Source organism: Alexandromys fortis, unplaced genomic scaffold, assembly GCF_014885135.2.
Source record: "Alexandromys fortis isolate MF-2015 unplaced genomic scaffold, M_Fortis_MF-2015_v1.1 scaffold_16, whole genome shotgun sequence".
Classification (NCBI taxonomy): Eukaryota; Metazoa; Chordata; class Mammalia; order Rodentia; family Cricetidae; genus Alexandromys; species Alexandromys fortis.
In genome coordinates this window covers 2,425,116-2,440,296 of record NW_026067893.1, presented here as the reverse complement: position 1 = coordinate 2,440,296, position 15,181 = coordinate 2,425,116, and the positions used below count along the sequence as shown (strand labels likewise).

General features: G+C 38.5%; 1 protein-coding gene across 1 annotated transcript in view; it reads left to right on the top strand.

Moving 5' to 3' along the window:
• Nucleotides 1-15,181, top strand: part of Ccdc172 (coiled-coil domain containing 172) — a 57,967-nt gene that overhangs the window by 14,961 nt on the left and 27,825 nt on the right. Inside the window, exons 3-4 of the mRNA XM_050144480.1 lie at nt 1,043-1,159; nt 2,468-2,633. Of these exons, the coding sequence (XP_050000437.1) occupies nt 1,043-1,159; nt 2,468-2,633 (283 nt within the window). The remainder of the gene's footprint in view (nt 1-1,042; nt 1,160-2,467; nt 2,634-15,181) is intronic.

Below are 15,181 nucleotides of genomic sequence, written 5' to 3'. Positions count from 1 at the left end.
TAAAATGGGGCATGAAAATCCAAAAGTGAGTTCTTGTGGGGAAGAAGGGGGAAGTGTTGGTCTCTGATCCTGTTTGTAAGAAATCTCTTGGCCAAGCAGTGGTGGCGCATGCCTTTAATCCCAGACCTTGGTAGGCAGAGGCAGGAAGATTTCTGTGCTAGCTTGGTGTACAAAATGAGTTCCAGAAAAGCCAGGGCTGTTTGCAGAGAAACGTTGTCTCGAAAAAACAAAAAACAGAGAGAATATATATGTATGTGTATATACACATACACACACATATATATAGAGAGAGAGGGGGAGGGAAGAAGGGAAGGAGAGAGAGAGAGAGAGAGAGAGAGAGAGAGAGAGAGAGAGAGAGAGAGAGAGAGAATCTTTTGGCTGAATGCCTAGAGGAGGCTGGGATCGATCTCACTCTGTTGGCCTCAGAACCTGCCAGTGCAAACACTGCTATCCACCTGCTGCAGTCTCTGAAAATTAGACTCCCCACAGAGTAAATAAGTAAAATTAGAAGACTGAATTCTCTAAATACATTTGGAATATTTAACCAAACTTATGTCTTATTTCATATAGCTATAGTCACAAGACTGGGTTTGAGCTCTAGATTTTATCCCATCTTTTAGTGATCATAGTAAGTGATTGATTCATTATAAGTCATGAGACAGGGCTGGGTAGATAGCTCAGCCATTAAAGGCTAGGCTGACAAGCCTGTTCCTTGGAGCTAGCTGTCCAGAAGTGGATTCCAATGTGTACGGTCAGACGGTCTCAGTACTCATCTGTGAGTTCTGCTGAATATAGTGAGGAAAAATAAACGAGCCGAGCCGTGCCCACAAGGAGCCCGCGGTCCTGCTGGGGAAGGACACTGTAAACTTGCTGCTATGAGTCACCTTTAACAGTGCGTACAGGAAGGCTTTGAATGGAAATTTAATTTTCCTTCTTAAAGATATTACAGAAAATGTTACATTTGCAGACCTGTTCAGTTAACTGAGCCCCTAAAATTTGTATTCATTTGCTTTATTCTGATTTTTGTATTTTCCTTTTGAAGGTTCAGCAATTTTCTGAAAAATCATTCCTCTTAGAGCTTTTGAAAACCCATGAAAATGCGTTAGAGAGACAGCACAGTGAAATTATAAACCAAAGGGATACGCTGCTCCAAGCCTTCGTAAGTCTCTAGCCATCTAGAAACATCGAAGTCAATAACTGTGTCAAAGGCATCTAAGTATGTACATCTTTCCTTTGAGAAAATTATCTGTATGCATATCAGCTGACAGTACTGTTCAAATAAAAATATCAAGAGCTGTTTGAAATTGACTTGGAGAGTAGCACAGTTTGAAAGAGTTGTGCTGGCAAAGATATAATTCAGGAATTATTTAGAGTTGTAATGAGCCTAAAAGAAAGAATACCACCGCTCTGAATTACTCTGGTGTTGAGGCCCAGTTTTAATGATCTTGAAAAACAGAGAGGTTTATACTTTAAGGCATATTTATGGGTGTGGGTGAAAAATAGTTTATCTTTTTATCTTATGTCAAAGCCAACATGTTGAGCAGTAGTTATGAGTATAGGCCAGTTTGGAGATGTGTGTAGTCATAAGATGACCTTTCAGAGAAATATAATTGGGCCAGCAAGAGGGCTCACTGGGTAAAGGGGCTTTCCACCAAGTCTGATGACCCTTTAATCCCTGTAACCAGCATGGTAGAAGGAGAAACCTGACCCCTGCAAGTTGTGCTCTGCCCTCCACATGTGTGCCACAGAATATGCATGTCCATACTCATACGCATACATATGTACACACAATGAATAGATAAGTGGAAACTTACATAAGATATATGTAAGAACAAAAATACAGTTCATGACATGACCAGCTTCTAAAAGTTATTCCACACAGCTGGTGCTTCAGCCAAAAAATAAAAATACAAAAGACTAATGTTTCTAATGCTGTTAGGAAATTAGATTTTTGCACTGTCCAAAGCATTAAATTCATATTTTATGCCCTGTGGATGTTTGATTTACAACATAAAAGCTTATTTTGAACTAACTTTGAGATTATTGCATAATTTGCCTTCAGATAATCAGTTTTTTGTTTTCCTATAAAGCAGCACTGTTCATTTGAGTAAAGGTTGTAATTTTCACATTTCACTATTACTCCTCAACCTGATTGAACATTATATTGACAAAGTAGCATGTATGATTGTAAAGTAAATTCACAGACACAAGCATAATGATAAATGTCAGCATTTCTACTTCACTAGTTCTCCCAAATCTGTAAGAATAAAACTTCCACATGGAAGATATTGTATGACAACCCCCGTCTTTAAACACGTGTTCTTAGTCATCACAGCCTGTTTTTGGTGATGCAGAAAACAGAGCTGATGATGATACTTTGGCTAATAACTCTAAATTGTTGTATTTTAAATCACTGAAGGATAGTGCAACCAGTGTGTACATTTGGTAACTTATTTCTGCTTTTCAGGAGGCCACAAAGAAAAAAGCAGCAGAGGAAGAGGAAAAATTTATTAAGGAAATTACAGACTTCAATGATGAGTATGAAATAACTAAGAAAAAAGATATCTTGATGAAAGAAAATATCAAGATGGAAATTGCTGACTTGGAAAAGCAGGCAAATGTTTTGAGAGGAGGTATGGATACAGGCACCTCCCTAGTCTGTTGTTAATGAATGTGCGGTGTTGTTTGCTTGTTCCCTGGTCTGTGTGTGAGACAAGGTCTCACAATACAGCACAAACTGGCTTAGAACTTAATGTGTAGCCCAGGCTGACCTCAGACTCGGTGTGATCCTGTCTCAGTTCTCCAAGTGCTGAGCTTTACAAGTGTGCACCACCATGTCCATTTACAATGAGTCATTTTGCATGAATGTGTTTTTCAGAAGGTAAGCTCTGTATTAAGGTAAATTCCATCATTGCATAGTTAACTCATTTAATTAGTGAATGTATACGGCCATGTCAATATATATTTCAAATCCTCAGGAGTCCATTGTGAACTGAATATTTGATCATCTGTCTGAGGGAATGTCTCTAGGTCCCAGGGTATATAATTTAAAGGTGTAAGAAATAAGTGTACATGCCATGTGATGAGTTAGAACTGCTGCTGTGAATCACATTTTCTCATCAACCCTGGATGAAGTAGGAAGTAAGGGTACAGAGGGTCATCCCAGGAATATCTGTATGCATGTTGTTGGAGTCTGTGGTAAGATAATGAATTAAAGCAGTTGTCAGTGGGGAGTGAAGGGCTGTTTAGGAAAATAACAGGACTTTAATACACATAGAAACAGGGAATGTCGAAAACACACCTGTCCCAGGCTTCATGAAGTTTGGTTTCTCTTACTTTGAATCAAGCACAATTAGTTGAGGCTCCTTGATTGCCACTCACCTTGAGTATACTTCCTCTTAATCTGAAAGCCTCACAGTAAAGCAAATAATAATTATTTACAAATAATAATTTCTCAAATGGTCAGTGCGTTGTGATGAGATCAGAAAGAGAAAAGTCATGGATGCCATTGCCCCACTGTACTTCTGAAGTACAGCAACAGAGATGCTGGGTACCCCCTGGTTAGAAACTTTAGGAAAGTGAAGACAGACTATGGGGTTGGAGAGAACATTTGTGATGTATGTACATGGGTTGTTACTCAGAAAATAATGAACTCTTACAACTTCAAAGTGGAATGACGACAAGACTAGTGGATAGCAAGGGAAGAATTGAACTTTACAGTATAGTACTGATGGCCAGTGGATACATAGGAAAGGTACTCAATATTTTTAGTCATGAGGAAGATACAAACTACAATATAGTAAGCTGTCATTGTGCATTCATTTAGTCAAAATTAACAGATTGACCAAGTCAGTTGACAAAAATGAAGAACATTTGAAACCCGTGTGGTTATAATAAAATAGAAAATAAATGTTAAAATTGCTTTAAAGAATTGCTTGGCAATTTCTGAAAAGTTAAATATACATTTATCATACAATTCACCACAACTAGATGCTTCAGAAAAATTAACTCTGTCTGAAACACATGTTTTGGAAGTTTAACTCCTAGCTGAAGACTGCACATGATTTAAATATCAACTAGGAGGTGATGTATCTGTGTAACAGAATAGTCAACAATAATGAAATGGTGAAACTTCAGTAGACAACGATGGAGGGATCTCAGGAAACCTGAGCTGTATATACTCCTCACCGTGAACCTAGAGGAAATGGATAACAGGAGTCACAAGGGATCTCTGGTGTTGATGGAAATGTGTGTTCTTATTTCTGGGGATGGTCTTCACAGGGTTAATGACCGTCAAATTTATGGAGTTGTGTGGTACTCTCTTTAAAATTGAAAACGAAAAAATGTTTCTGATACCACAAATCCTATCAGAATCCTTTACATTGTGTCTTCTCTCAGAAATACAGACATGATAGGGGTGCCTCTATGGTACCTGATACTCTTGCTTCTGCTCTCAATGTCTACAATATAATGGGGAGGGGTAGTAGAAACTGCCTTTTCTATATGTCTTTGCTCCTCTATAGTCAACTTAAATTTTCTCTGACACAGAATATGAACTAGCTCTTCATAATCGCTTGTGCTCTTTTCCTGTTCATTTTTCATTTTAAAAGTTATAGTTACACTTTACTTAATGTCTGTATGTGAAGTGTGTATGCAAATGGGCATGTGTAGAGCAGGGCATGTAGGGAGGTCAAAGGACAATGTGCAGGAACTGGTTTTTGTGCACTGTGTTCTCCCCAGATCAAAGTCAGGAGCCTTTCCCTGCCATGACTTCCTGCTGGCCTTCCTGCTTCACTTTTACTATTTGTAGTTCTCATCTATCTAGGATTTATTTTGCTGCAAGAAGTTAGGAATTCAACTTTAGCTTTTCCAAATGGCTGGTTATCTGTGTAATGCTATTTGTTACATGGTGCATCTGTTTCCAGACATTTTCAATGTCTGCATTTGTTATATTTTAATTTTACATATATGTTTGTGTAGGTCTTTTTTCCTATTTTGTTTTCTGTTTATTTTAGTTTCTTTTTTATTAGATGTTTTAAAAAAATACCAATCCAAATTCCCACTCCCTCCCCTCCTCACATTACCTCCATACATTCCCCCCCCCCAATACTAAGAGAGGGTAAGGCACTTTGCTTTGTGGAAAGTCCAAGGCCCGCCCTACTACTTGTAGGCTGAACAAGGTATCCATCCAAAGAGAATAGGATCCCAAAAGGCTAATACATGCAGGAGAGATAAAGGATTTGATAGCTAGTGGAAAATCCTCTCTTCTTTCTGTTCATGCTGATTATTATGTATATGTTTTCTTAGGTAAAAGTTAAGTTTTGTAGAGTTCAAATGTTATCTTGTATTTTAATTTGAGATGCATTAAGTTTATTAATGAATTTAGGAAGAACTTCTATCTTTCCAATCTCTTGTCTTCCTGTCAGAAAACTAAACATGGGGCAGCACATGGCTCAGCAGCTCAAGGTACTTATTGCCAGATCTGAGGTCCTGACTTTGATCTGTAGGACCTACGTAGTAGAAGTAAAGAACCAACTCCTACAAGTTGTCTTCTGACAACCAAGTGCATGATTTGTGCGTGTACCTGCATGTGTGCACATGTGTGTGTGTGTGCAAGAATGTAAAAATCATTTCAGTTATCTTGACTTTCATTGTTACTCTTTCTCTAAGTATCACTGTATTTTAAGTGGGGTTTCCCCATTGGGTATTCTCATGATTATGGTTTGTCTACAGGTAAAGAACCTTCTACATTCAGATTTCCTAACACAAACTTGATTTTGCTGTTTCTAGTGAACCGTGTCTGCATCACCTAATGATAACTGTCTTGGTTTTCCAATATTCATTCTGTCTTTAAAATGTAGTTTTATTTGTGGGTGCTTTTAGAATGCTAATAAATACTGGAAACAGTATTAGATGATGCCCCTTCTCTCTTTTAGGGCTTTGTTACTGATTATGATGCCACAAAGACAATGTGTGCTCTCCCTTTGCTTCCATGCCCCTGCTTTCGTTCACCTTCCCTTTCTTTAATGACTATGTATTTCCTCTCTGAATTCTTTCATTCATTTATATAACCTGATCACAGTTTTCCCTTCCTACTCTACTCCCAGTTTCTCCCCACACATCCCCTCTGCAGCTTCCTTCATCCACTCCTTCTCCCTTTCTACTCAGAAAAGGGCAGGTCTCCCATGGATATCAACAAAACATGGCATATCAAATTGCAGTTAGGCTAAGCTAAACACTTCCTATTAAGGCTGGTCAGGGGAACCTAGTATGAGAAATAGGGTTCCAGAAGCCAGCAAAAGAGTCAAGGTATCTGGGCAGTGGTGATGCACACCTTTAATCCCAGCACTCTGGAGGCAGAGGCAGGCGGATCTCTGTGAGTTTGAGGCCAGCCTGGTCTACAAGAACTAGTTCCAGGACAGGCACCAAAAGCTACAGAGAAATCCTGTCTCAGACAAAAAACGTCAGAGGTAGTCTCTGTTCCCACTGTTAGGAGTTTCATAAGATCAAGCCACACAACTGTTAAATATATGCAGAGAACCTAGGTCAGTCCCCTACAGGCTCCCTGATTGTCAGTTCAGTCTCTGTGAGCCCCTATGGTCCCTTGTTAGTTGATTTTTGTAGATTTTCTTATCTTATGATGTCCTTGACCCCTCTGTCTCCTACAATTCTTTCCCCCCTACTGCAGGATTCCCTGAGCTCCACCTAATGTTTGGTTGTGAGTGTCTGCATCTCTTTCCATCAGTGGCTAGATAAAGCCTCTCTGATGACAATTAGGCTAGGCACCAATCTATGAGTATAGCAGAGTATCATGAGGCATCATTACATTGACTTTTTTTTGTGTCATTCATGCTTGGTCTCTGAGCCATCCTGCCTCTGGGTGCTCCAGACAGTGTCAGGGTTGGGCTCACTCTCATGGCTTGGGTCTCAAGCTGGATTATTCATTAGTTGGTCATTACCACAGTCTCTGCCACTCTTACCCCAGCATGTCCCATAGGCAGGACAGTGTAGGTTGAAGGTTATGTGGCTGGGTTGGTATCCCACCCCTCCATGGAAAATCTTGCCTTGATGTGGGATGTCCTTCTTTATATGTTCTGTTTTTATTAGTTGATGAGTAAAGCTGTTTTGGCCAATGGATTAGCAACATAAAACAAGGTGGAAAATCATAACAGAGATATGTAGAGAAAGTAGGTAGAGTTGAGGAGATGCCATGGGGCTGCTGAAGGAGAAAGGTGCCAGAACATGACCGGTAAGACACAGCCTTGTGGCAATACATAGATTAATAGAAATGAGTTAATTTAAGATGCAGGAACTATCTAGGAATATGCCTGAGTCATTGGTCAAACTGTTCTAAATTAATACAGTTTCTGATGTGAATTCTTGGGTCTGGACAGATGGGAAACAAAAGCAGAACCACTGTATACATTGCCTGGTCACAGGTGATGGCCAACGCAGGCTACATACACTATATTGCTGGGAGTCTTAGTTGAGCTCATCCTTGTAGGTTCCTGGGAGTTTCTCTAGTTCTAAGTTTCTACCTCAAACCAAAAGGCCCCCTTTCTAGTCTTCTCTTAACAAAGTACTCTCACTCCCCACTCCACACATGATCTTTTATGTTCCCATCCCCACCTTTCCCAGACCACCAAAGAAATCTACTTCCCCTTACCAAAGAGATCCAAGTGTGACTCCTTGTTACCTAACCTCTCTGGGTCTGTGAATTGCAGCATGGTTATCCTTTACTTTACAGTGAATATCTACTTTTATTGTGCGTACATACCATGTTTGTCTTTCTGGATCTGGATTACCTCACTCAGGATAATTTTTTTCTAGTTCCATGCATTTGCCTGCAAATTTCATGATGTCATTGTTTTTAGCAACTGAGTAATACAATTTTGTAAATGTACCACATTTTCTCTATCCATTATTCATTTGAGGGACATCTAGGTTGTTTCCAGATTCTGGCTGTTACAAATAAAGTTACTTTGAACATAGATGAGCAGATATTCTTATGGCATGAGTGTGCATCCTTTGGGTATATGCCCAAGAGTGATATAGCTGGGTCTTGAGGTGGATTGATTCCTAATTTTCTGAGAAACCACCATATTGATTTCCAAAGTGGCTGTACAAGTTTAAATTCCCACCAGCAATGTAGGAGTGTACCACTTACTGTACATCCTTGCCAGCATGAATTGTCACTTGTGTTGTTGATATTAGCCATTCTGATAGGTATAAGATGGAATCTCAGCATTTCCCTGATGGCTAAGGATGTTGAACTTTAAGTGTTTCCTTGCCATTTGAGATTCTTCTCTTGAGAATTCACTGTTTAGATCTGTACCCCGTTTTTAATTGTATTGTTTGTTTTGTAATGTCTAGTTTTTTGAGTTCTTTATTTATTTTGGAAATCAGCCATCTGTCAGATGTGGGGTTAGAGAAGATCTTTACTCATTTTATTGGTTGCCATTTTTTCCTATTGATGGTGTGCTTTGTTTTATAGAAGCTTTTCAGTTTCATGAGGTCCCATTTAATTTTTTAATTGTCAGTTTTAGTGTCAGTACTATTGGTGTTCTGTTCAGGAAGTTTCTCCTGTGCCAATGGATTAAAGGCTATTTTTCATTTTCTCTTCTATCAGGTTCAGTGAATCTGTCTTTATGTTGAGGTCTTTGATCACTTGGACTTGAAGTTTGTGCAAGGTGATAGGTATGGATCTATTTGCATTCTTCACATGCAGACGTCCAGTTAGTTTGTTGAAGTTGCTTTCTTTTTTCCGTTGTATAATTTTTGCTTATTTGTTGTCCACAGTTGTGTGGATTTATGTCTGTCTTCATTTTAATTCTGTTGATCCATGCGTCAGTTTTTTATGCCAATACCAAGCTGTTTTTATTACTCTAACTCTATAGTAGAGCTTGAAATCAGGGATGGTAATTCCTTCAGAAGTTCTTATATTGTAGAAAATGTTTTAGTTATTCTGGGTTTTTGTTGTTGTTGTTGTTTCTGTAATTGAAGTTGAGTATTATTCTTTTAAGGTCTATAAAGAATTGTGTTGATATTTTAATGTAGATTGTATTGAATATGTAGATTGCTTTTGGTAAGGTGGCCATTTTTACTATGTTAATTCTACAGATCCATGAGCATGGGGGATCTTTCCATCTGATATTTTCTACAATTTCTTTCTTCAAAGACTTGAAGTCCTTCTCATATAGGTCTTTCTCTTGCTTTCTTTTGCTTTCTCCAAGATACTTTATATTATTTGTGGCTATTGTGAAGGGTGTTATTTCCATGATTTCTTTCTCAGCCAGTTTGTTATTTGCACATAGTAAGGCTACTGATATTTTAGTTAATCTTGTATCCAACCATTTTGAGAAATGTGTTTATCAGCTACTGTAGGAGTTCCCTGATAGAACTTTTAAGGTCACTTATGTATACTATCACATATTTGCAAATCGTGAAAATTTGAATTCTTCCTTTCTAATTTGTATCCCCTTGATCTCATTGAGTTGTCTTATTGCTGTAGTTAGAACTTCAAGTACTGTATTGAATAGATATGGAGAGTGTGGACAGCCTTGTCTTGTTCCTTATTTTAGTGGAACTGCTTTGAGTTTCTCTCTGTTTAATTTGATGTTGGCTATTGACTTGTTTTAAACTACCTTTATTATGTTTAGATATGTTCCCTGTATCCCTAATCTCTCCAATACTTTTATCATGAAGGGGTGTTGGATTTTATCAAAGGCTTTTTTGGCATCTAATGAGATTATCTTGTTTTTTTTTTCTTTCAGTTGTTTATATGGTGAATTACATTGACAGATTTTCATATGTTGAGCTATTCCTGCATCTCTGGAATGAATCCTACTTGTTTATGATTTTTTTTGTGCTAGTATTTTATTGAGTATTTTTGCATCAATGTTCATCAGTGAGATTGGTCTATAATTCTTTTTCTTTGAGTCTTTGTGTGGTTTGGGTATCAGGGTTACTGTGGCCTCATAAAATGAATTCAGTAATATTCCTTCCCCATGTCTTTTGATTAGTTTTGATCAGAAGTCTATTTTGTTAGATATTAGAATTACTATACTAGCTTGATTTTGGGTCCATTTGCTTGAAAAATATTTGTATAACCCTTTACTCAGAGATACTGTTTGTCTTTGATGTCAAGATATGTTTCTTGTATGCAGCAAAAGGATGGATCCTGTTTTCACATCCATTCTGTTAGCTATATCTTCTTATTGGTGAATTGAATCTATTGATATTGACAGAGATTAAGGACCAATGATTGTTAATTCCTGTTATTTTGTTGGTGGTGGTGATTGTGTGTGTGTTTCCCTTCTTTTGATTTTGATAATTTGTTGAGATTATTTGCTGTGTTTTCATGAGTGTAGTCTCCTTAGGTTAGCATTTTCCTTCTAGCACCTTCTGTAAGATTGGACTTGAGGATAGATGCTGTTTAAATTTGACTTTGTCATATAACATTTTGTTTTCTCCATGTATGTTTTTTTTCTTTATATTTTTCGAGACAGGGTTTCTCTGTGATAACATTCCTAGCTGTCCTGGAACTTCCAAAGAAACTGGTCTATCAAAATTCTACCCCACTGATAAAGTCTCTACAATTAAACTTTATTGCTTTTGTCAAATTAACAAAATAAAATCTGGGGAAAAAAGGGAAAAAATGAGTCTTTATAAGTGAGATTAATATATGTTTGTGTCTGTGAATACTATACTGATTTCACCAAAAATTGTGGACAGTACTTTCTCTGGTTGTTTGCTGGCCTCGACAGGCATACATCCATGTGCACACACATATATACATGCATACTCACAAATAAAAATAAACCAAAGAAAATGTCTGACAGAGAAAGGAGACACTTGAGTGGAAGGATATAATAATAATAGTAAAAATGGGGGATTTTTTGAAACTCAGTGCCCTTGTCTGGCTCATCACTGTTAGAGGATAAAGGAAGATAAACGTGGAGGCAACCAAGGGTGGATAGAAGAGTGGGGGGTGGCAAGTGTCAGGGGAACAAATGTGGTGGCACAAATTAAAAGCAGGAATGGAAGAGCAAACCCTGACAAGCCCAAAGACAAATGGAAGTGGAAACTGCCTGGGTGTCTGCGCTGTCTGCTCAGAGTCAAACAGTTTCTTCCCCTACTTCCACTACTGCACACAGATCCTAGAAACATCTCACTTGAATCTGTTCAGAACTTGACAGAACATAACCACTTGTAATTCCAGTTCTAATGGCCCATCACCCTCGGCCTCTGAGGGCATGCATGTTTACACGTGGTACACACACATACACATATGGTAGGTAGGTAGATAGACTGGTGGACTGATGGACAGACAGACAAATATAACTATTGAGAGCGATCTTTTTAATTAGTTTATTTTTTTTTAGTTTTTTTTCGAGACAGGGTTTCTCTGTAGCTTTGGAGCCTGTCCTGGCACTAGCTCTTGTAGACCAGGCTGGCCTCGAACTCACAGAGATCCTCCTGCCTCTGCCTCCCGAGTGCTGGGATTAAAGGCGTGCGCCACCACCATCCGGCATTTTTTTTATTAGATTTTTTTAAATTACCAATCCAAGTTCTCACTTCCCTCTCCTTCTATTCTTTCCACGCACCCTCCCACGCCACCCCCACCCAATCCTTAGAGAAGTTAAGGCACATTGCTTTGTGGAAGGTCCCACGCCCTCCCTACTATATCTAGCCTGAGCAAGGTATACATTCAAAGAGAATAGGATCCCAAAAAGCCAGTACATCAGTAGGGATAGATTTTGGTGCCACTGTCAGTGGCTCCTCAGTCTGCCCCAGCTGTATAACTGTCAACCACATTCAGAGGGACTAGTTTGGTTCTATGCTTGTTCCTTCCAAGTCTGGCTGGAGTTGGATCTTAAATATCACCATAGAAACTTCATCCAGCAACTGATGGAAACAGAGGCAGAGACCCACATCAGAACACTGGACTGAGCTCCCAAAGTCCAGCTGAAGAGTGGAAGTGATGAGAATATGAGGAAAGAGGTCAAGACCATGAAGGGTTCATCCACTGAAACAGTTGACCTGAGCTAATAGGAGAGCACTCTTAAGAGAAGTAAAAGCCTGAACAGGGATGTAGAGTGTAGATGGAAGTTACTGTTCCACCTGGTCCTGTAGCCGTTCATTACCAAATAAACACACAGATGATTATATAAATTATAAACTGTTTGGTCTATTAGCTCAGACTTATTATTAACTGGCTCTTATAATTAAATTAACCCATAATTCTTTTCTATGTTTAGTCATGTGGCTTGGTCCCTTTTCTCAGTGAGGCATTCTTGCTTCCTTTGCGTCTGGCTGGCAACTGTGTCTCTCCTTTCCTTTTCCCAGAATTCTCCTAGTCTGGTGACCTCACCTATACTTCCTGCCTGACTACTAGCCAGTCAGACACCAATATGAGTGGTAATCTTTACAGGGTACAAGAACATTATCATCCCACGGCAGGAGAGTGAGCAGGAAAAAGCAGGAGGGATCTAGGCAAGAGATGTTACATTTGGACAAGATTGTCACAGCAGAGCAACCACAGTGTTTATTCTCGGTCGTTGTAAAGATCCATGTGCTAGGGATGAGGTGTCAAAGCCAGCATTTGGGGCCTGAGGAATTAGGAATGTGGAATAATCAGTTTTATATATATATATATGTATATATATATATATATGAAAGTCTATTTTAAACAGAATTTATGGGTTGATGATTAATCATTTGATGATTGTAACATTTTTTCAAAGTATTTCTTGTGTTCATTTCTCTCAATTGGTGAACCAGTTCTTCCTAGGTAAGAAAAAAGATATGTATTTCATTTGGACTTTGTCTAATTATTCATTTATTATTAGTCTATTAATGATTTTCAGTAGACATGGGAAAGCACTCTTGTTAAAAGATGGGAATGAATTTTGCTTATCTTAGTTTGGTTTAATATTTACAGCCATAAAACCTAGTGGCATACTCTTTTAATTTGTGTACTAAATAGATGGAAGTAGCCAGAAGTTTGTGAGTTTGAGACCAGCCTGGTCTACACAGCAAGTGTCAGGGTAGCCAGTGCTACATAGTGAGACCCTGTTTCAAAATCCAACAGCAGCAACAAAATCACAGAAAAACAAAATCAACATAGTTGTTGATTGCACCCTGGGACTTTTAGGCTGAGGAAGTTATACCTCAATAAATCTGTAAATTAAAATACAAAATAAAAATGAGGCAGTAGAAGAATGAAGAGGACCTTTACCCTAAAGCCCAGAGTTTAATTTTTTCAGTTCTGTGTCTTTGCTGGGAGGCAAACTAGGAGGACACACTTACCCCAAAGTTGTGGACCCACCAGCCACCTGTCTGTTTTCAAACTAACCAACCCTAGAAGGAGGGGTGAGGAAGATCCTCCAAGGACCCTTAAAACCCCTATCAATCACTGGGTGATGGTAGCATATGCTTTTAGTCCTAACACTCGGGAGGTAGAGTCAGGCAGATTTCTCTGAGTTTGAGGCCAGCCTACAAAATGATTTCCAGGATAGCCAGAACTTTTACAGAGAAACCCTGTTATGAAAAGCAAAACAAAATAATAATAATAATAATAATAATAATAATAATAATAATAATAAATAATAAATAATAATAATAATAATAAAATCCCAATCAAGGAGAGACTGGGTTTTAGGCTTCTAAGGCCCCTGCATTGTACCAGAACTTTCTTTCTGTGTGCCTTGTGTATATTTCCTCACAACCAATTTTTACTGGCAAATAAAATAGGTAATTGTTTAAATTATGTAGCCTAGAGATTAAGGACTGAAAACAATACATCCTGTGTCTCAGGAATATTTAAATCCAAAATTTCTCCATTATTCTTGTGTAGGTGTAGCAAAACTGTTTTGTCTGATAATGCTAAGATGCTGTGACATCTTCTTAAGAGTCGTGTGATGTCCTAGAGTTATCTTGTAACCATTAGCATCTTCCGTTTTTTCATTTATGAAAGGAACAGAAGAATAGCTGTGAGGTTGATTTTCTTTTCACAGAAATTTTGCTTAATAAATGAACAGAAATAAATATTTTAAAAATATAGTTCTTTTATTTTGTGTTTATGCCAGAGTGTCTCTGCACCACACGCATTCAGGAGCCAGAAGAGTGAGAAGTGAGTTATAGATGGAGTTATAGATGGTCATGAGCTGCCATGTGGATGCTAGGTACCAAACCTGAGTTCTCTGCAAGAGCAAGTGTTCTTATTCTCTGAGCCATCTATTCTGGCTAGAAACACATAGTTAAAGCAACTATGTGATCCATTAAATTAAGTTCCATACGCTTTCTTATGGATCTGTTATATGCTTTGCATATACTATGCCAGAAATAAGAACTGAAGTTTAAAGATGGCTGAGGCCCAGGTCATGTTTTCAGGAGCTTGCAGTGCAACATAGAAGAGAGGTTGGTGGAAAGGTGATTGGAATGCTGTGTGAGCTTCCACTCATGATCACAAAAGAACAATTTTATAGAATTTCCCTCCTGCCATTATAAAAAACTGGATGACTGGTAAAATAATGTGAAAACATGATTTTAGATATTCAGAACAAGAAATACATGGTTGTGGTCCAACAGAGAAGAGAACACGTTAGCACCACCCCATTCTTGCTCAGTTCTCAGTCAGGATGCAGTTTTAGTTGCACTGGGTGGAAGGACTTATATAACGCAGTGGTTGGTTGAATTGAAGATGTCAAGGTCAGCACTCATGGAGGCCACGTTGGCAAGAACTTAGAGGACAGGTCCGTGAAGAGGTGAAATTCATACTGAAATCGGGAGTAGATTTTTAACCTGTATTCAAGGAGGATTCTTAACTGGTACTTATCTGGTGTAAATCCTCCAAGCAGGACAGAGATAATTCCAGGAAATGTTAAAGTCAGCAGTTTTGAGAAGTGGCATGGAATAAGGAGGTGCTGGTATGCCATGAAGTCACAGTAGAAAAATTGCTATTAACTAGAAAAGCCCTGCTTAATAAAGTTAGATTGAATTAGGCTAGGATGAGGGGCTGGAGTGATATCTCAATGTTAAGAGCACTTCTTGCTCTTGCAAAATACTTAGTTTAGTTCTTAATACCTACATGGTGGCTCACAATCATCTATAACTCCAGTTCCAGAAGATTCAGTGCCCCACTTTTACCATGAAAGGCACCAGAAACATATATAGTGCA